This window comes from Lepidochelys olivacea, assembly GCF_965140295.1.
Source record: "Lepidochelys olivacea isolate rLepOli2 genome assembly, chromosome: 7".
Classification (NCBI taxonomy): Eukaryota; Metazoa; Chordata; order Testudines; family Cheloniidae; genus Lepidochelys; species Lepidochelys olivacea.
Window position 1 is genome coordinate 25255724 of NC_140417.1, and position 21856 is coordinate 25277579.

General features: G+C 40.5%; 1 protein-coding gene across 5 annotated transcripts in view; it reads left to right on the forward strand.

Moving 5' to 3' along the window:
• The window catches only part of DENND6A (DENN domain containing 6A), a 50356-nt gene extending 31287 nt beyond the window's left edge, over positions 1–19069 (forward strand). For 2 of the 5 annotated variants that reach the window (XM_084634225.1, XM_084634224.1), the window contains exons 12-20: positions 7829–7923; positions 9991–10056; positions 10157–10221; positions 10896–10985; positions 11689–11742; positions 11833–11942; positions 15280–15382; positions 15818–15892; positions 17059–19069. In XM_084634225.1, coding sequence (XP_084490351.1) covers positions 7829–7923; positions 9991–10056; positions 10157–10221; positions 10896–10985; positions 11689–11742; positions 11833–11942; positions 15280–15382; positions 15818–15892; positions 17059–17190 — 790 coding nt within the window. In that variant the 3' untranslated portion in view covers positions 17191–19069. Of the gene's footprint in view, positions 1–7828; positions 7924–9990; positions 10057–10156; positions 10222–10895; positions 10986–11688; positions 11743–11832; positions 11943–15279; positions 15383–15794; positions 15906–17058 lie in introns of all 5 variants that reach the window. The other 3 variants (XR_014712427.1, XM_084634227.1, XM_084634226.1) reach the window with 3 other exon arrangements.
• Positions 19070–21856: the final 2787 nt, after the last annotated feature.

Sequence of the window (21856 nt, forward strand, 5' to 3'; positions counted from 1 at the left end):
GACATTCTGGAAAGAAAACTCCTCCTTTTTGGTGTTGTGACACAGCAGGCTATAGCTAACTATTTTATACAAAATGGGGAATGAACTCGCTAGGCATTAGTGCTTCTGAAAAGTTATGTTGGATCACAAATTGAATATGAGTTAAGGTGATGCAGTTGTGAAAAAGGCAGATATACTTCTGGGTTTATTAACAGGACTATCTGTTCCACTCAGCTCTGTAGTGGTGGGGCCTGAGCTGAAGTATTTTGTTCAGTTTTAGGCTCTGCTCTCTAAGAAAGAAAGATGTCCAGATTGGACAGAGTCCTGAGGAGACCAAGGAATAGGATAAAGGGTTTAGAAAACATAACCTATGAAGAAGAGTTAAAAAAGTAAAACAAAACAGCATGCTTAGTCTTGAGAAAAGACAACTGAGGGGGGACCTGATCAGTCTTCAGATATGTTAAGGGCTGTTAAAAAGAGGATGGTGATCAACTGTTCTTCATGTCCATTGAAGGAAGGACAAGATATAATGGGCTTAGTCTGCAGCAAGAGAGATTTAGATTAGATATTAAGAGAAACTTCCTAACTGTAAGGGTAATTAAGTTCTGGAACAGGCTTACAAGGGAGGTTGTGGAATCCTCATCATGCAGGTTTTTAAGAACAGGCTAGACAAATGCCTGTCAGGGATGGTTTAGGTATACTTGATTCTGTCTCTCGAGGTCCTTTCCATCCCTTCATTTATATGATTCTATTTTAATTTTGGTTAATCCTGCTATTTGAGAGAGAAAGAATCATAGAATATCAGGGTTGGAAGGGACCTCAGGAGGTCATCTAGTCCAACCCCCTGCTCAAAGCAGGACCAATCCCCAATTAAATCATCCCAACGAGGGTTTTGTCAAGCCTGACCTTGAAAACCTCAAAGGAAGAAGATTCCACCACCTCCCTAGGTAACCCATTCCAGTGCTTCACCACCCTCCTAGTGAAAAAGTGTTTCCTAATATCCAACCTAAACCTCCCCCACTGCAACTTGAGACCATTACTCCTTGTTCTGTCATCTGCTACCATTAAGAACAGTCTAGATCCATCCTCTTTGGAACCCCCTTTCAGGTAGCTGAAAGCAGCTACCAAATCCCCCTCATTCTTCTCTTCTGCAGACTAAATAATCCCAGTTCCCTCATCCTCTTCTCATAAGTCATGTGCTCCAGCTCCCTAATTATTTTTGTGGCCCTCCGCTGGACTCCTTCCAATTTTTCCACATCCTTCTTGTAGTGTGGGGCCCAAAACTGGACACAGTACTCCAGATGAGGCCTCACCAATGTTGAATAGAGGGGAACGATTACGTCCCTCAATCTGCTGGCAATGCCCCTACTTATATATCCCAAAATGCCATTGGCCTTCTTGGCAACAAGAGCCCACTGTTGACTCATATCCAGCTTCTCGTCCACTGTAACCCCTAATTTCTTTTCTGCAGAACTGCTGCCTAGCCATTCAGTCCCTAGTCTGTAGCGGTGCATGGGATTCTTCCGTCCTCAGTGCAGGACTCTGCACTTGTCCTTGCTGAACCTCGTCAGATTTCTTTTGGCCCCATCCTCCAATTTGTTTAGGGCCCTCTGTATCCTATTCCTACCCTCCAGCATATCTACCTCTCCTCCCAGTTTAGTGTCCTCTGCAAACTTGCTGAGGGTGCAGTCCACACCATCCTCCAGATTATTAAGATATTGAACAAAATCAGCCCCAGGACTGACCCTTAGGGCACTCGGTTTGATACCGGCTGCCAACTAGACATGGAACCATTGATCACAACCCGTTAAGCCTGACAATCTAGCCAGCTTTGTATCCACCTTAGAGTTCATTCATCCAGCCAATACTACTTTTACTTCCTGGCAAGGATACTGTGGGAGACCATATCAAAAGCTTTGCTAAAGTCAAGGCATAACACGTCCACTGCTTTCCCCTCATCCACAGAGCCAGTTATCTCCTCATAGAAGGCAGTTAAGTTATTCAGGCCTGACTTGCCCTTGGTGAATCCATGCTGACTGTTCCTGATCACTTTCCTCTCCAAGTGCTTCAAAATGAATTCCTTGAGGATCTGCTCCATGATTTTTCCAGGGATTGAGGTGAGGCTGACTGGCCTGTAGTTCCCCAGATCTTCCTTCTTCCCTTTTCTTAAAGATGGGCACTACATTAGCCTTTTTCTGGTCTTCCAGGACCTCCCCCGATTGCCATGAGTTTCAAAGATAATGGCCAATGGCTCTGCAATCACAGCCGCCAGCTCCTTTAGCAACCTCGGATGCAGTGCATCCGGTCCCATGGACTTGGGCTCTTCCAGCTTTTCTAAATAGCCCTGAACCACTTCTTTCTCCAAAGAGGGCAGGTCACCTCCTCCCCATGGTGGGCCACCCAGTGCAGCAGCCTGGGAGCTGACCTTGTTCGTGAAGACAGAGGCAAAAAAAGCATTGACTACATTTGCTTTTTCCACATCCTCTGTCACTAGGTTGCTTCCCTCATTCAGTAGGGGGCCCACACTTTCCTTGACTTTCTTCTTGTTGCTAACATACCTGAAGAAACCCTTCTTGTTACTCTTAATATCTTTTGCTAGCTGCAACTCTGTTATTTGATCTTCCTGATTTCACTCCTGCATGCCTGAGTAATATTTTTGTACTCCTCCCTGGTCGTTTGTCCAATCTTCCACTTCTTGTAAGCTTCTTTTGTGTGTGTGTGTGTGTGTGTGTGTGTGTGTTTAAGATTAGCAAGGATTTCACTGTTAAGCCAAGCTGGTCATCTGCCATATTTCTACACATCGGGATGGTTTGTTCCTGCAACCTCAATAAGGATTCGTTAAAATACAGCCAGCTCTCCTGGACTCCTTTCCCCCTCCTGTTATTCTACCAGGGGATCCTGCCCATCAGTTCCCTGAGGGAGTCAAAGAGCTGAAACCTGTGGTATAATGTTAGTCATCTCTTATTTAGGATCATACTTGAAGTCAGTGGAATGTCTGTGTACCTGATTGGTGAAAGAGTTGAATCCTGAATGAGAAAAGATGCCTTCCCCTTCAGTAAGGGCTTGTCTGCATGGGGAAACTGACAAGAATAGGTACAGCAGAACAAATTATTCTGTAATAGTCATTCCAGAATAGTTCCTCATGGAGATGGTATATTCTGGAATAAAAGTCACTTTATTTCAAAATAATTACTGCATAAAATGACTAATTTTGGAATAGAGCCTCCATACAAGGGTCTATCCTGGAATAGCTATTGCATAACAGCTTATTTCACAACAGCTATTCCATTAAATTTCCATGTGTAGACAAAATTTAAGAAAGTTTGTGCTTTTCTCAGTGAACCTGTGTGAATGTATCAGTCATATTTGTGAATTTGGGAAATAGGATTTGAAATCTTGAATTTTCATAAATGCTCTTAGACCAAATTGTGGCACTTCAGATCCATATTCAAATGTTGGTAACCAGATCATATACTTATATTCAAAATATGTATTTTATTGAAATATTACAACTTAATCACTGATTGTTTGCATTAGATTTACTGATCATATTCCAAACAAGGTTCCTTTAAAGCATGAGCAACTTGTGCCTGTTCTGCTGAAATTTTTTCTTTTTTTCAAAAAAAAAAAAAAAAATCAATCCTCAGAAAACACAGTAATGGAAAAGCATCCAAACTTGGACACTATATTTGTGGTCCATTTATTTTTAGCAAATGGATTGCAAACTGAATAACCAGTCACATGGAATCCAAAGTAGTGTTTGTCTAAACTTTAGTGACCCATGTTTAAAAATAACAGCAAAAGAGAGAAATGCATCCTTCTGATTTTTTTCATTAAAAAATTTAGAGACTGGAAGAGGCCTTTATTTCTGAGAGTCTCTTGTTCTAAAGATGGTGAATTCTGACAATACAGTTTCCATGCTGTACTTCAGCATCCAGGGTAAAAAGTGTGATAGGGTGTTTTTGTCTTACCATTTTTCTGTGAGAGTTCATTTGAAAAATGATGATTAAAAAGACAAAAATATCCTATCACAGAATGATCACTCCACCTCTGATCTCTTAGTCCTCAAAGGAAACCTGCACAAACACCTTCAAAAGACAAGCCTGGGAGCTTAAATTCATAACTTGGCTAGACACTGAAAATAATCGACTTAATAGAGCCACTTGTTTTGTTTCACTACAATAATCTGTAACCCACTAATCCACCTTTGCCCTATGACTGCAGTAGTCAGTTGCCCACTTTCTCATGTGTTAATTCCTTATGCTTAACAGTCTGTTCCATATTGTATTTAGTTGTGACACTCTAATTACCTTTACCAGACGTGAAGAAGAACTCTGTGTAGCTTGAAAACTTCTTTCACCGACAAAAGTCGGTCTGATAAAAGATATTACCTCACTCATCTTCTCTCTTATATACTGGGACCAACAGGGCTACAACAACAGTGCAAACAGAAAGGGAAAAAATTAACAACCGTGAAATACATTGAATTATGAAATGGTCTCCCAACACCTGGGACTTCTTCAGTCTAGTTTTAGAAAGCAGTGTTTTCTAATAGCAAACAATCATACATCAGCAGGGAACTAAGCTAGATCTAATAAGTTTCTCCCCTCTTAAAACTCCTGGTCATCTGGAGGAGCAATAGGTCATTTGACAAAGGACATGGACTGACAAGTTTTAAAGTAATAACAGCTTGTCATAGTAAAAACTTGAAGTAGCCATTTGTCTTTTAGCTACACACAAGATCAAACTGCTGTTATATCTATGTAAATCCAGATAAATTCCATAGATTTGCATAGTTATTCCAGGGTTGTACCAGTGCAACTGAGGAGAACTTAACATAGAATTGGTACAACGTGAGACGTGGCAGGAGTGCTGTCTTATTACAGTATAGACTTTAAATAAGGTTGTCTACTTTTGGAATTAATATTTGAAATTAATATTGCTATGGGAAATAATCAAATACTAATTTAACCATACGTTCCTTTATTAAGTCCAAAGGCCAAATGCAATTTATACAATTGCTCTTAACATGACTAAAAAGGTAAATAATAAGCAGTTCACTACATCCCAACAGTAACAAAACATTTATAAAAAGAAGGCCTCTGACTGGTACAGTACTGGTAATTTGTTAGTCTCTAAGGTGCCACAAGTACTCCTTTTCTTTTTGCGAATATAGACTAACATGGCTGCTACTCTGAAAACATTTATAAGCATTTGATCAAGATACTTACAAACTGGCTAAACTCAGGGGTGCTTAGCTCCGTATTAGTGGGCTCTAACATCATCAGGCAGGTATTAGCAATGAGCCCTTTAAGAGTTTACTTTTTATACCCTTTAACAAACAAGTGATATCATTGCCAATTACTGACTTCAGTTAACAACCAATTTGAGACAGTTCACTCTTATTTCCAGGCTTAATCCAGATAAGATTTACAATCTCCTTTCTTCCTAAAGGCAACCGTCCTCAAACTTTTGAGAGTTGCACCCCCCACTTACCCTTGTCCACGCACCCCCTCCTCCTCCCACTCGGGCCAGGGGTGGGACCGCGGACTGGGCCCGAGGTTGGGGTGGGAGCAGAGCCACAGGTGGGGTGTGACAGGTGTCGGTCAGTCCTCCGAGCCCCTAGGGGCGATGGAGAGCAATGGTCTCCATGGCAGGCCTCAGCCCCACCTCCCGGGCATTGGGGAATTAGCGGGAAGGGGTGCTGGCCAGAGTCAGCAGCGCGCCCCTCAGGCAGGAGAGCGCCGGCCAGAGTCAGCAGCGCGCCCCTCAGGCAGGAGAGCGCCGGCCAGAGTCAGCAGCGCGCCCCTCAGGCAGGAGAGCGCCGGCCAGAGTCAGCAGCGCGCCCCTCAGGCAGGAGAGCGCCGGCCAGAGTCAGCAGCGCGCCCCTCAGGCAGGAGAGCGCCGGCCAGAGTCAGCAGCGCGCCCCTCAGGCAGGAGAGCGCCGGCCAGAGTCAGCAGCGCGCCCCTCAGGCAGGAGAGCGCCGGCCAGAGTCAGCAGCGCGCCCCTCAGGCAGGAGAGCGCCGGCCAGAGTCAGCAGCGCGCCCCTCAGGCAGGAGAGCGCCGGCCAGAGTCAGCAGCGCGCCCCTCAGGCAGGAGAGCGCCGGCCAGAGTCAGCAGCGCGCCCCTCAGGCAGGAGAGCGCCGGCCAGAGTCAGCAGCGCGCCCCTCAGGCAGGAGAGCGCCGGCCAGAGTCAGCAGCGCGCCCCTCAGGCAGGAGAGCGCCGGGGTAGGGGAACACAGGCCCACCCAACTCCACTGCGTTCCAGCCCAGGACCCTGACAGTGGCCGGAGGCGAAGGTCCCGCCGCTGGGTCAGCGGGGCAATCCGCACCCGCTGACCAAACACACCCACCCCACGGTGTAGTTGGGCCCCTGGGCTACTTCCTAACCAGTCTCTCTCAGGTGGGCCGCTCCGGTCCCTCCATCTCCTCCGGGTATTCTGCTGCGGGCAGCTCCGGGTATTCCGCTGCGGGCCACCCCCACTCCCCCTTGGTATCGGACTCACACTGGCCCGGGCTGCAGTCAGGCCCCTCCAGGTCCTCTGGGTATTCAGCGGCCAGCAGCCCTGGTTGCCACAGGCCTTCCCCCTGGTCAGGCTCCTCCTTGCCCAGGGCTTTGCCTGAGTCAGCAGTAGGATCGTGAGGGAGCAGCCTGTGTTTGTCTCCCTCTCTGGTGCTCTCCTTACTGGGCAGAGGGCCCCGCCCTTTGAACTTCCTGTCCCACCCTTCCCCTTCCGGGGATTGGTGGAAGCTTGGCCTCGCCCCGCCCACTCAGGCTCAGAGGGTGGCTCTTTACCCTCTGGTTTGGAGGGGAGCCACCCTGGTTCCCTACATGGGGGCTGGGAGCCAGGCCTGTGGCCAGGTGCACCTCCACTTTTAGCCTTGCTCCAGTCTCGGCCCCGGTTCGGGAATGGAGCCACGGCCATTGGCCAAGGCTGGGGGCTGGTGCAGGGCCGGGAGTGGAGTTGCAGCTGGGCCATGGTGGGGGTTGGTGCTGGGCCCCCAGCTGGGTGTGGAGCCACACCAAGGCTGGAGACAGGGCCAGGTGAGGGGATGGGAGGAGCTGGGGATATGGCTGGGGTGGGACGGGAGCAGAGCTGGGGGCGGGGAGGGTTGGGTGGCAGTCCCTCATTGCCTCTCTACAGGGGCACTCCCCACGCTCTGGGGACCTCTGTCCTAAAGCCTTTCCTCGACTCCTTCATGCTGTTCAACAGTTTTCCCATTGCATCTGGGTTCACGTAGGTTTTAATGTTGGAGTGTGGGTTGGGGAAGGGCCATGTTGGCTCATTTTAAGACATCTGCAGTCACCTGTACCAGTCAGAGGCCTTCTTTTTAGAAATTTCCCCTTATTTCATTAATGATTTGAACCAGACATTCTCCCTACTTCATTCCTCTATCACTCGTTATTTTCAAGGCCTTCCTTCTACTTGCTAGTCTGGGCCTTTCTTTACAAATATATATAACATATATTTCCTTAACCAAACTTAAGGTAACGTTAATTCTTTAATTTCATAATTATCCTACATCTACACTATAAGCTGGTGGGAGTGAGTCCCATGCTTGCGTACACATACTCAAGCTAGCACAAGTACATGTATGTTTGCAGGGAAATTACATCACTAGTGTATACATAGCTTATGATGTATCTGTTCTGCAGTCCTCTGAAAGCTGAGACTTCGGGAAATGCTGTTTAAAAAAATTAAGTTTTTCATGTGGTTAATTATTTCTTTGTGTTGGTATTAATTTCTCACTCTTAAGAATAAGTTCAAGTTAGAATAATATTTGATATCTAAATTTCAGTGGCAAAAACTGTTGCTCCCTTGATTGAAGAATTTCTTCTTTTTCTAGGCCCTCTGTCATTTTAGGAGTGACAAACCCTTTTTTTGCAAAAACACTCCAGCACTGGCCACACATTGTCCGAATAGGAGAGATTAAACTTCCAGGTAAAACATAAGCTCTACAACAGAACTCTGCTTCAAAGTGTAAAAAATATTGACTTTTCATTTTTTCCTTTAGTGAAGTCTTGAACTCTAATAAACAATCTAAATGCTTTGTGAGCCAGTTTCCAGAATTGAGTTTATTATGCAAAACAGTGTTAACCATGTTTCTCATGAAATTTAAGGATGTTAAATGAACTCAAACTCTCGAAAATATTGGAGGGCTGGTACTTAATGTAAAGTCCATCTAGCATTCTATTTTTCTGTCTTCAAGGTAGGAGGTAATGATACTTATTAGCGTCTGTGTTTTTATCTTTAAAAACTCAGTCTGTTTTCATATTTCTGCCAAGAAATTAAACTTTTGCTAATGTGTCACTCATGAAATTTCTGATGTTGATTTCTTTTAGAATCAGTAGAACGCAGTAAGAGCTTGTCTATTTCAAACAGGAGTACCTCGACGCATACGGCAAAACCAGTAAAGCACTGTAGCAGTGTCCACACAGAGCATAACTGCTGAGCAGGCTAGTGTGCTGTAGTCACAGCTGGGTTTACTGCATGCTAATGTTCTATGTGGACAACCCCGAAGAATAACAGTCATTTAAAAAGTGCACAGAATACTACCTGCATAAAACTAGCTGATGGTGCCACTGTTTTAGGAAAAGATGCATTTGCTGATGTGATTTTTTTTAAACTACTTAGATTTTTGTAATATGCTCTTTAAGTCATTATAGTACTTAAAATTGTATGACTCTTTTTATACAAATGGAAATTTCTGTCCACTTACCTTTTGGATAACAAAGAAATTTTCAGCCAACCAGTAATAAGATCATAAAGTGCTCTGTGTGTGTGATTGTGATATTAAGTATCTGAACTCAGTCCTCCTTTGCTCTGATACGTTACTTTGTTCTGGGCCAAGAATGCAGGAATAACTTCAGGCAGAGTATTTCAGCATGAAATCCATTTTTCATGGAAAAATATTTCATAGTATTCCACCTTCTGGAGTATAACTGTCATTATTGGCCTAGGAACTGTCTTCCCCAGAACTAGGGAAGTTTTTTGAAATGAGAGAGGAAAGATTACTTTGATAGAGAGTTTTAAAGTATCCTATGGCCATGAATAGACACCTCATAGTGAAAGTAGCAAAAAGATTTGTTTAAAGTCAAATTTTCAGACCTCTTCAAAATCCATGTGCACAGTCAGATTAGCTTGAAAACTAGTATATCATATCAGGGACCAGGTATACAATTGGTGGTGTAGATGTGTAATCATTTGATCAAGCAGTTCCTGAGAAACAGCTGCCCCTGACTTTTTTTTTTAAAACTTCAACTTTCCCCTGTCTTTGCCCAGAAAAAGAGTTAGTCTGTGAAGAGTGTCCATATATAACTTACAGTACTGCACTAGCTGGCCCATTTAGAAATCTAGTGTCAAGCTCCGAAACCTAATAGCAACATTGTCAGACTTTATTTTTTGGTTCTACAGAGCAGCACTAGGCTGCTACGTGCTATGCGTGGAGCACCAACACGGTGTGGAGGAGAAAGGGAGAGAACATCTTCCACAAAATAGTAGTGGTCGCCTAGGGAGGATGGACTGGCCTTGGATCTCTCCCTAATAATATTTCTGTACAGTTGACAACCCTAAATACTATATCGACCAAATTGTGAAGCACTATTACTGAAGGTATGCACCCTATAGGAATCAAAGGGAGATGAATGGAGAACGCAATCCTCTTGCTATAGGGGTAATAATTTTTTTAACCACGTGTATCATTCTGAATCAAATGGCTACCGTTTCTAATTTTCTCCAATATAGAGGATTTTTAATATTTTTTATTTTAATGCACTTTTGTTCAATGGAAAGTCTGCAAGACTTAGTTTATCTATTACATTTTCATGTATATATTTTAGTTGGGATGCTTACCTACCTGATATCTTATGTGTCATCAGGCAATGTACTAAATAAAAATAAGGATTTGTAAATACATGTGTCATTTTGTATTGTACAATGTATTAATTGTGGTGCATGCACCCAAAGAAAAGATTTTTAAGGTGGTGATGTTTTAAAATATTTTGGCAGGTGAAGTTCCAAAACAAGTAAAAGTGAAAAAGCTGAAGAACCTAAAGACTTTGGATTCTAAACCTGGTAATAAGCTTGATCATCATAAAAACATAATCCTTACAATTTTCTTTACTAAAAATGCATACCCTAGTTGTTTTTTGGCTGTATTCTTTTTTTCTTCCAGGTGTTTATACATCTTACAAGCCATACTTGAACAGAGATGAAGAAATTATAAAACAGTTACAAAAGGTAAACTTGCAGATCTGTTTATTGAAACTATTTTGTATGCTGGTAGATCTTTTTCTTCAAGGTTGTCAAGTATGTAGACAGAATTCACAGAGACTAAAACAAGAAACTCTGAAAATATGAACTTTGACACTTATGTCTTTTCCCTGCCTGAGCTGATTCAAACATTGTCTTCTGGGAGCGTTTGTCTTCCTGTCAGCAGCTGTAGTCATGTGCTTTTAAAAAAATAAAAATAAAAATTGAATGGTGGAATTTAAAAAAATTAGAGTAAGAATCCAGAGAGTTGATTGATCAATGTCTGTCCATGCTTTTCCAAACCTGTTTGGCCGAGAAATCTCTTGTGAGTTTTCTCAACTCAAAATTTCCTAGCTTTGCCTGGTTTAAGGTTATTCTCGGAATATTTTTTTCTCCTAATGTTTCGGTTTCTTTTCCTAGATGAATTTGAAATATAGAGACCATTTAAAAAACATAAAAAGAAACAGAAATCACTGTGATCTATATTAAGATTATTAAAATTCAACACAATTGATAGTGTTAGTGATTTCTCTACAGCAATGCATTAAGTCTTTTAAATAGGTGTACATCAGTGGAGTGTGAACCTGGTCTTTGGTGTGTCTCCTAATTTTTGAGTGATTTATGTTGGAATAATAGATTATTACTGTGGTTGCTTCTTACAGGGTGTACAACAGAAACGTCCCGCAGAAGCCCAAAGTGTAATTCTTAGACGTTATTTCTTGGAACTGACACAAAGCTTCATCATTCCATTAGTAAGATGACATATGTAATATTTGTTGGCCAACACCTATGATAAAAATATGTTTTCATTGTAAAAGCTATTGTCATAATTTCTTTCAAATAACTAGAGTTTCAGGACTACTTTTGTGACTTTATTTTTTAAACATATAGTTGGTCCTGCAGTTTTAAATTTTCTCAGGTGCACTAGGAAGATGATGACGGTTTAGTAGTCTAAGCATCAGATTTGAAGCATTTTAAACTCCCTGAAACCAAAGGTTCAGATCCCAGCAGGGAACATTTATCTGTATATCTGTAAAGGCAGATACTGTGAGGTAGTCTTTCAGATGAGACCTCAGCAGTAGAGATCCTGTCTGTTCTGAATGGACACTAATGATTCCATAGCTCTTTTTACTTTGAGTACTTCCTCTAATTCTTCATATTCTTTGAATAAATTTTCTCTCCCCACACTGTTGAACATGCTGTCAACTGCTTAGTTGTCTCCTTTAATCCCAGAGCTGGCTGGATTTCAGTGGTGTTGACTGTACATAGTTTATAGATCACTTTGTGATGAGAAGAGCTATATAAATGTATATTATTATAGTTTGTTATGATAGCTGAGAAGACTGTTCTAGGCAGCCTGTTTCAACCAAGTGGCATATTACTGCAAATTGATTAAAAATACAGTGGCTCCAAGATCAGGATTTTTTTTCTTAAACTATTTTTCTTCCATCTCAGGAACGTTATGTGGCAAGCCTGATGCCTCTGCAAAAAAGCATATCTCCATGGAAGGTAAGGAAATAATCCTCAAATGAGCTGAAAATGTTTGTGACTAAAGAAAACTCATACTGTAAGCTGCCAAAAACTTGGTTTCTTTTGTAGAGTCCACCACAGTTGAGACAATTCAGCCAAGAAGAATTTATGAAAACACTTGAGAAAGCAGGACCACAGCTCACCTCCGGGTTAAAGGGAGACTGGATTGGACTTTACAGGTCACTTTTTAAAATAAGACACCAATTTGTATGTAAATACAGTGATGCATAACACGTTACATGCCCTTTTTATTTGGGGGGCAAATCTAATTGTTGTTATAACTGAATATTATGCAGATTTATTTTCATAGTTCTTCGTGTCTAATCAAACAAATTCATAATGTCTAGCAAACTTTAAATATCCATTTAGATATGCCCCTCTGGGTAACCTGTTGTCAGGGTTCCCTCCCCACTCTGAACTCTGGGGTACAGATGTGGGGACCTCCATGAAAGACCCCCTAAGTTTATTTCTACTAGCTTAGGTTAAAAACTTCCCCAAGGCACAAATCCTTCCCTGTCCTTGGATGAGTATGCTGCCACCACCAAGTTAGTTAGACAAAGATTCAGGAAAAGGACCACCTGGAGTTCCTATTTCCCCAAAATATTCCCCCAAGCCCCTTCACCCCCTTTCCTGAGGAGGCTTGAGAATCTACCAACCAGATAGGTAAACAAGGTGAGCACAGACCAGACCCTTGGGTTTTTAGGACACTAAAAACCAATCAGATTCTTAAACAGAACTTTCTTTTCCTTTTTTTCTTTATAATAAACACCTCTGTAAAATCAGGATGGAAGGTAATTCTACAGGGTAATAAGATTTAAAACATAGAGGATTCCCATCTAGGCAAAACTTCAAAGTTACAGAAAACAGGGATAAACCTCCCTCTTAGCACAGGGAAAATTCACAAGCTAAAACAAAAGATAATCTAACACATTTCCTTCCTATTACTTACAATTTGTAATCTTAAATGCTTAGTTCGGGTATGGCTTTAGGAAATGTATTTTCCCTGTCCTGATTCCTTGTTGACCCAGAGAGAACACAAAGAAACACAAAACAAAAACCTTCCCCCCACAGATTTGAAAGTATCTTCTCCTCTTTGGTCAGGTGCCAACCAGGTTATCTGAGCTTCTTAACCCTTTACAGGTAAAGGAGGGATTTTATGCTACCCTTAGTTGTATGTTTATGACACCTGTTAATGGTTTTCATATGACAGTGCAAAGTGTTATAGAGCACTATATTCTAGTATTTAAAAAATTACTAGATAAATGGGAAGAAATGCTTTTCAGTAGGGAGCTCTAAATAGCTGAATGTGGGATCTCGTAGTTTCATGCTGGTCAGTCTTTTATTCTGGATGTATTTTGTACACAGAACATCTCTTCCATCAATTTGGCTGCAATTGTAGTACCTTCTCAAATGGGAGGTTAAGATGTACAGTTTTCCTGATGGAATGGCCAGCAAGAGGTGCTCGGTAAAGCACCTCTTTCACTCCATCTTTTTTACATCATAAGTGCTTTGATACTACAGGGGGATCCAGTGGATAAGCGTACTTGGATTTTCAGAAAGCCTTTGACAAGGTCCCTCACCAAAGGCTCTTAAGCAAAGTAAGCTGTCATGGGGAAAGAAGGAAGGTCCTCTCATGGATTGGTAACTGGTTAAAAGATAGGAAACAATGGATAGGAATAAATGGTTAGTTTTCAGAATGGAGAGAGGTAAATAGTGGTGTCCCCCAGGGGTTTGATCTGGGACCAGTTCTCTTCAACATATTCATAAATGATCTGGAAAAAGGGGTAAACAGTGAGGTGGCAAAATTTGCAAATGGTACAAAACTACTCAAGACAGTAAAGTCCGAAGCAGACTGTGAAGAGCTATAAAAGGATCTCACAAAACTTGGTGACTTGGCAACAAAATGGCAGATGAAATTCAGTGCTGATAAATGCAAAGTAATGCACGTTGGAAAACGTAATCCCAACTATACATATACAATGATGAGGTCTAAATTAGCTGTTACCACTCAAGAAAGAGATCTTGGAGTCATTGTGGATAGTTCTCTGAAAACATCCACTCAGTGTGCAGCAGCAGTCAAAAAAGTGAACAGAATGTTAGGAATCATTAAGAAAGGAATAGATAATAAGACAGAAAATATCCTATTGCCTCTATATAAATCCATGGTATGCCCACATCTTGAATGCTGTGTGCAGATGTGGTCGCCCAATCTCAAAAAAAGATATATTGGAATTTTGAAAAGATTCAGAAACGGGCAACAAAAATGATTAGGGGTATGGAACGGTTGCCATATGAGGAGAGATTAATACTGGGATTTTTCAGCTTGGAAAAGAGACGACTAAGGGGGGATATGATAGAGGATGAATACATAAAAATGGAAAATGTTTACGACCCATTCATAAGCCAAACCCCTGCCTTCGCACTGCCGAAATTCTTAGCTTTTACTGCCCATCTGACAACTTTTTCCTTAAGCATCTTTGTCACACCACCCCTTATACATTTTTTTTTAAAATCCCTACTATAATCATTACAGCTAGTACCTTTATCTTCTTTCACATGCCCCTTTAACACTCACCTCTGCTGTGATGCCTCCAAAACCCTGCTTGCTGATCATGGATAGGCAGATGAGCCGTGGCCGGTGCCCCTCACTTTGTCTGTTTTTCCTACTCCCGCACATTTAGACGTGGCCAGTCCTCACTGTACCTTTACCCTAATTTTTTAAAAAAAGGAACTAACCAAAATGTATTAACCCTTCTCCATGTTTATTTTCCTTGTATGTTATATCTCCATTTTTCTATCTTTTGGATGGGAGGTCCTCCAGGACAGGTTTTCTCTCTAACATATGTTTGCACAGCACCCAGCATAATCAGGCTGTCGTCCTGATGATGGCCTTTGGGTAATATCATAATATAAATCATTAAGAATAATCTGTATAAACAGGAATAGATGGCTATACAGTACTCCTATACCTATCCATATGTGAAGTAAGAATCCCAAGGTCAAAGAAGCTGTTATATTAACCCCTAAACTCATTAAGAACTAGCAAGAACAATAATCCTAATTAAACCCTTTAGTTCTCAATCACCTTTCTTTTCATTAGAATGGAAACTGTTAGCCAAAGCACAATGGCAGGGGACATCAAATTGTTTTCGATAATCAACATTTCAAATAAAACGACAAGTCCTTTAAATATAAGCATCTTTGTGCCTGAAGACTTCATAAGGACTTCAGAGCATAAGGCTTCTTGGTGTTTTTTTTGAAGGGACACAGAAACCTGTAGTGACGCTTTTTAATCAGTGTTCCACTACATAACTTTCCTTCGCAAGCAGAATCAATAATTTTTCTGAAAGATGAAAACCTCCTAATTGATATTTATATCCTCCTCCTCGTCCCCACAACAAAACTACTGTACAATCTTGTGAAGTTGTGTAAGAGACTTGATGGTGGGGGAAAATGAAAGAATTGAATTGAGAATGCAATTTAAAATATAAATTTGTTTGCACTCTTTTATTAAAGACACTTCTTGAAATCTCCAAACTTCAATGGCTGGTTCAGGACCCGGCGGAAGGAAATGACACAGAAGTTGGAGGTCCTCCATTTAGAAGCGCTCTGTAATGAGGTAAGAAAAGTACGATTTTTTGCTTTTAGTGATTTATAAAATTTTTTTTTATATCAAAACTTTGCTCCATGTTTCAGAAGTGTTCACCACCTGTCAACTGTAATCTTTAAAAAGATTGAGACACTTGTCAGAACCTTTTATTTCAACTAAAAACAAAAACAAAAGTTAAATTCCAGTTTGAAACACTTGAAAAAAATAAAAAATCTCTGCAGCATTTGGAACCTAAAGTGTGTGCTAATGCTGGAGAGCTGGAAAATGAAATTGACCAGCCTGTGTTTCTCTAAGATGACAAATGCATAAATAGTGAGAAGTAGTATATTGCAGTAATGTTCTAAATATAATAGAAGTTTTTCAAAAGTAAATTAATGGTATTGTTGAAAGTACTGTGTGTTTATATATGTAAATATTTCAGAATTATGAATTTTTATCTGAAAGGACTTGCTTCTCTGGAGTCAGAAACATACTGAAGTAGAAACAGTGGATCTTGTCTTAAAGCTAAAGAATAAACTGGTATGTAACTATAGTAAGTACAGATGAAATTTGTCATTTCATATTATAGCGTGAGTGTGTTTGTGTGTTTTACATCTACTTCAAATTGAACTGTATGTTCCTCACAAGATTTTGATAGCTCAGAAAATTGATGGTGATCATCCAGGTCACTGATTCAAATGTGGATGGCCCAGTTCAGCAGTAACCAAAAGGCTGGTGGGTGAACAGAACTCAGATGGTTTAATTGATTGTTTCAGTCCTCTGCCTAGCTGACAGCTCAAAACTCACTTTAACAGGACCCACGGCTTCCTAAGTGTCCCACTCATGGCCAGAGGTTGCTCTCCAGGGCCTCGCCTCTGTTTCCCTCTCTTCAGGGACCCTGAAATAACTGCACACAGGCTTTTCTCTGGGTTTACACCACCCCTGCCTAGTGCTGGTTTAATAACAGAAACATTTCAAAACAATCCTCAGGGTCCCAAAATAAAGTCCATCAGGACAACCCAAAAGTTAATACTTAGCTCTGGCATCTTCTGTCACAGCCAGAGCTCTTCTTCTGTCCGAATATGTTGTCCCATCTCTTCCAAGCTGGAGCTCAGCCTTCTGGCTCTGATCTCTAAGCCCATACCCAATTAGGGGTTTCCCATTGGAGCCTCCGACTCACTGGTCTCTAGCCTCCAAACTCTCCTGATGTCAGCATCTTTCCAGCAGGAGCTTTTCTCATGCCCTGCAGTGGCCTGGGCTTCCTGCTGCTCTTTGTAGGAAAATCACCTGATCTCGTTTGTGGCTCATTCAGTAATCAGGGTTGGCTAGCCTCAGACCCTCAATACCTTGAGGGACAAAGCACCCAGTTAGACTTACTGATGTTGGCAATCTAAGTAGAGATGCCAAAAATTAAGGGCTCAGTCCTGCTCCCATTGAAGCCAAAGGGTGTTTTGCCATTGACTCCAATAGGAGCAAGACTGAGTCCTAAATGAACCCAGAAACCAAACTTCCCTTGATTCCTGGAAGTCTGTCCAAATCAAGGTTGAAATAAGCTGGTGGTATGAGGGGAAGCTTGCATTCCCACTGTCAACGTACCTGTTCATTAGATGGAGGACTTCAGATCCATGAGTCTGATTTCTTTTATGAACATTAAATTCACTTGCAGGTTTTTTATTGAAAAAAGTGTTTAATTGTGCCTCCTGTAGTTCCAGGCTGACAGAGAACATCTACCCATGAAACTTGACACTATGGAAAAGCTACAGATGCACATTGATGCAATTATACTAGCACTTCCAGATGATTTACAGGATATTCTGCTCAAAACTGGTACAACATGATTTCTATTAGGATTTTTATGTCACAAACACACAACATATTTCAAAGCTTCACAGAAGAGTCTGGCAGAGATCAATGGAATGGAGCTGTGAATGGTATATTAACACCTGTAATTGACAGTAGTAATAGTGGAAAAACAATTTTTAACTTTTCTTTTAAAATAGAAACCTACAGGGTTCCACTTAAATCCTGATGGCACTAAAGAATTTGTGTTCATTATGTTTAAAACCAAGTGCTCTTATGAAAAACCTGTGGGTATGTGAAATTATGAAACATGCAGGACCACAATGCAATGCTGGCATTGCAGAATGTTTTTTTAAATTGGTGCTGCTGTGCACATTCCTGTTAACTCAGGGGGAAGCAACGTTCACCTTGGCTTTGTAAAGAGACTGTCCCATTTAAGGTAATATCTAATTGCTTTTAATGCCTTCTTTCTTTAGATATTTTTCATCTGATGTTACAATAGCCTGGCAGTTAGTTTTTGACTTGGATGAAGTACATAATAGTTGAGGAATTTTGTTGGTAAATCATTGTTTTCAATTTTATGATTTATAGAACTGCTATTAGCAGAGACAAGTGAAAGCATTAAATTGGCCATTAATCTTGTTTTATTTTTTTACTCTTTTTTTCAATTATTATATTACATCTGTCTCTGCACAGAAAAGAAGGCATCTGTTAAATGTATCCTAAGAAAGAGGAAACTGGTATATTTTCCTTTAACTTTGTCCATTTAAGTGAGATAATGGGTGATTGTCTTCACAGGCCTTAATGCTAACCTCAGATTAGCTGTATTTTTATCATTGAACAATTAAAATGATTTTAAAGCTGAACTCCTGAAATTCAGGATTTAAGTTTCCATTAATCAGTCTTAACTATATAGTCTTCATCACAAAATATACAGTGTTGTTTATTAAATATACCAAGTTTAATGTTACTGTTGCTCATCCTGTAATGGATGTCAGTAGTGCTAGCTGGCACAGAATCCACTGTAGTTGAGGATTTTTGTAGTAGTAATCTTATGGTGTGCTTCTCTCTCCTGCCAGGAAATGATTCTTTTTTAGGAGGAGGAAATGGGGCAGGAGAGAGGAGACTAGATTACTTTCAGCTGAAGGAATCTTATGGATTGTTGAGATTATATCCAGAAGGGGTTGCAGCACAGTGAAGCTACTTAAAATACATGCATACAGTAAATATGCATAAATAACCATTTTTCATTCTATATTAAGCAACAAGAATATGTTGCCACTAGATCACTTTAAACCAGAAAACTAAGACTGGTATAAAAAGTGCACATTTGCTCTGCATGCAAAGAGTGACTTTGAGGATCTATTCCAAGCAGGATAAGATGAAGCCATGATGTACAAATAAATACAGTACATACTGTATACTCTTAAATTACAAGTGGTTCACAATTATCAAAACATTCTGCTTTACGTACTTTGGGTCGAATAAGAAGTCTTGTGACATTGCAATCCTGCTATGGAAAAAATGCCTTTGTATGATAAATATTTCATACTATCTTTCTAAAAATGTCTTTAGGTATAAACGGTCACATTGTTATTTTTAAGAAAATATGTATTTTAATACTCTTACAGTTTATATAAAATTATTTGTGATCAGAAGGTAGTTTAACAAATTGTATCAAGACTGTCATTTAAATTATACCACTATGGCATTAATTAATCTCTAACTTGCAATTTGTTTTGCACAACTGATGACTAGCATTTCTAACCCTGAAACTGAAAAGTGGCCATTACTCTGGTAAATTATCTTTTAAATATGACAGGTTTCAGAGTAGCAGCCGTGTTAGTCTGTATTCGCAAAAAGAAAAGGAGTACTTGTGGCACCTTAGAGACTAACCAATTTATTTGAGCATAAGCTTTCGTGAGCTACAGCTCACTTCATCGGATGCAGCATCCGATGAAGTGAGCTGTAGCTCACGAAAGCTTATGCTCAAATAAATTTGTTAGTCTCTACAGTGCCACAAGTACTCCTTTTCTTTTTATCTTTAAATATTTAACTGAAGCACTCTATGCTATCTTAGAACCGTGTAAACTGGCACCAATTATGTCAGCCTATTACCACTTGACTGAAAATATGTATTTTTGTAAAAGGAAATAAATGTCAATCTTTTGGAATGTTTATTTAGGTTTCTTGTTCAGCAAATCACATGTCCAAATTATCTCCTGCATTGAGGAATTGTTGAAGCTGTTCAGCAGCCCACAGAGACTGTTCCTTATTTGCCCCTCTGCCGGAACCCTCATCATTTGTCTCACTGCAACAGCAGGGAAGACAGACCCTTACACACACCCCCACCCCCAAAAGGAGCATGTGATGGTGTGTGATTGGGAGAAGACTCCAGAGGGATGGGGAGTAGATGAGAAAGGAAGGGGAAAATTCTGGACAAGGGAAGCAGAGAAAGGAAGGAAGGTGATGCAGTATAAGCAAATAAGTGGTGAAATATTGGGGGCGGGGGGGTAAGACATTTTGGAGGGACAGACAAGGGAAGAAGTCCTAAGGAGCAGAAAAGAAGGGTAATGACCTCAGAGCAGGAAGGTGAGATGATGCCAGATGCTTCTGCCTACTTTTTGCCCTCTGAAAATGCCTGGGGGAATTGAGGAGACAATCTGCTTGGGCCTTCTGCAAGCTAACAAATAGAGGCATCAGTGACAGATATGGAGGTGCCCTGTGACAATTTATAAATACTGTATGTTGGCCTGGTTCCTGGGATGCTTAAAGTATGAATGTATTGCTTTTAGTGTAATAGGGGACTGTCTGGAAAAACGAGCAGGAAAGAAAAGAATGGCCAAATATAGTCACCTCTCAGCAAACAAGACAATTAAGGGACAATACAAGAACTATTAGTTTTGATGATTTTGCCTCTGTCTCCAGCCAACCTATAACAGTGGTTTTGACCTGGACAGAAAAAGGCCCACAAATACAAAAGAACAAAGCAACTCTGGGAGGATTAAAAGGGGCACCCTCAAGAGAGAGGCTGCAGCAGTTTAGGGGAAACAGAGATACACAATCCACACTGGGGATGTACAAAGAAGTTACACCTGCCTGGGTTACCAACAGGAGATGGTAAGATTTTAGATAAGATATACACTCTACATGTATGTCTATCTTAAAATCTTTTTCCCTAAAAGCTTTGTTCTTACTGCTAAAATAAACAAAACTTTGATTTTAAGGCTGTTTTGTCACTATATGCCACTGGTCACAAATTCCTGAAGGGAAGAACCACAGGTCCCTGAACTCAGTTGGGCCTGTAGGATAATAACAGTTGATATACAGGATACTGTACCCCAGGGCCCAGTCTAAGAGTGGGAGAGTTGTGCAATCCCACCTTGTGATAGGTAAAAATACAAGGCTTAATGCCTGCAGGCGTGCACTCAGACCTGAAAGGAGACAGAGGTGCAACTAGCTTTTGAACCATGACAGCAGCTATGGTCTGATCAGAAAACAATGGATAAAGAAAGGTGTGAGTGTAACAGTTCTGTATGGTTCTGCTGCGCAACCAAATTTCTACCAATTTTGAGACCCTGACCATTGATGATGATGTATATTCAGATTTAATAAGTCATGAAGTCAAATAACTAACTCAGTTGAAGTTTTATTTAAGTAAAACAATCAAGCAATACTTATTACAGCACTATACAGAATACAGAAAAGGAAACGTATACCAAATCTGAGACTGGAGAAGTGAGGTAGTGTACTTGAGTTCACTTATGACTAACTCCCCAAAACTCACCCCTTATATACTGCTCAAAACAAAGAAAAATCCTTTATTATGCTTGATCTTATTTTGATTCAATAATCCAGTAATATTTGTAACCAGTTTATCACTGTTGGGACCATGTGTGACCATAATTAGCTCTTAATACTTGGATATTAATCCATACATACCACGTGTCCCTTATCCATTTTGTAAAACAATTACAGAGCATTTATGAGCATCACTTATCAATTGCACTGTTTTGTCCATTACAACATATATCTATAACAGGTATGTCTTTATAGACTGTGTTCACAGAAAAGAGAAAGAAAATGAACTATTGATGGTAGACTTCTAAATTTCATGGTATATGATTTACATAATAGATAAGCTAAAGACATCTGTTCAACCAGTCACTATTTTATCAATTACAATATATATCTATAATCAAGTCATTATGATAGAAATCATCTGTTACAGTAATTCCTGATAACCTTAAAGCCTCTTTCAATGATGATCTTATTAATTGCTGAAAACATCTGCCTTGTGTAGGTTACAAGTGGTTCCTTCCTGGACATTCTTTAAGGGTCAAGAGTTTAGAGTAAAAAAGACACACAATCCATTATTTAACAACACACTAAGGTCTAGCTAAAATTTAGTATTATTGATAATGCGCTAGGGGCAGCTAATGTTCTAAGTAAAACAGTAGACAATAGAGTACAGGCCTACTAGGACGAAGATGTTCATTTATTTAAAAGAAAACCATCTTTAACAGTGTAGCCAGCACCTTTGGCTAACACAAGTTTTTGGGATTTCTGGTCAAGAAATTGAGTTTAATACAAAAATAATAATAAAGGATTAATATTTACTGTCCAGTACAAACACAGAAGCTTGCTTGACACTTCTCCCTTTGACGTTAGTTTCCACCCACCCCACACTTTATTTTGGTAACT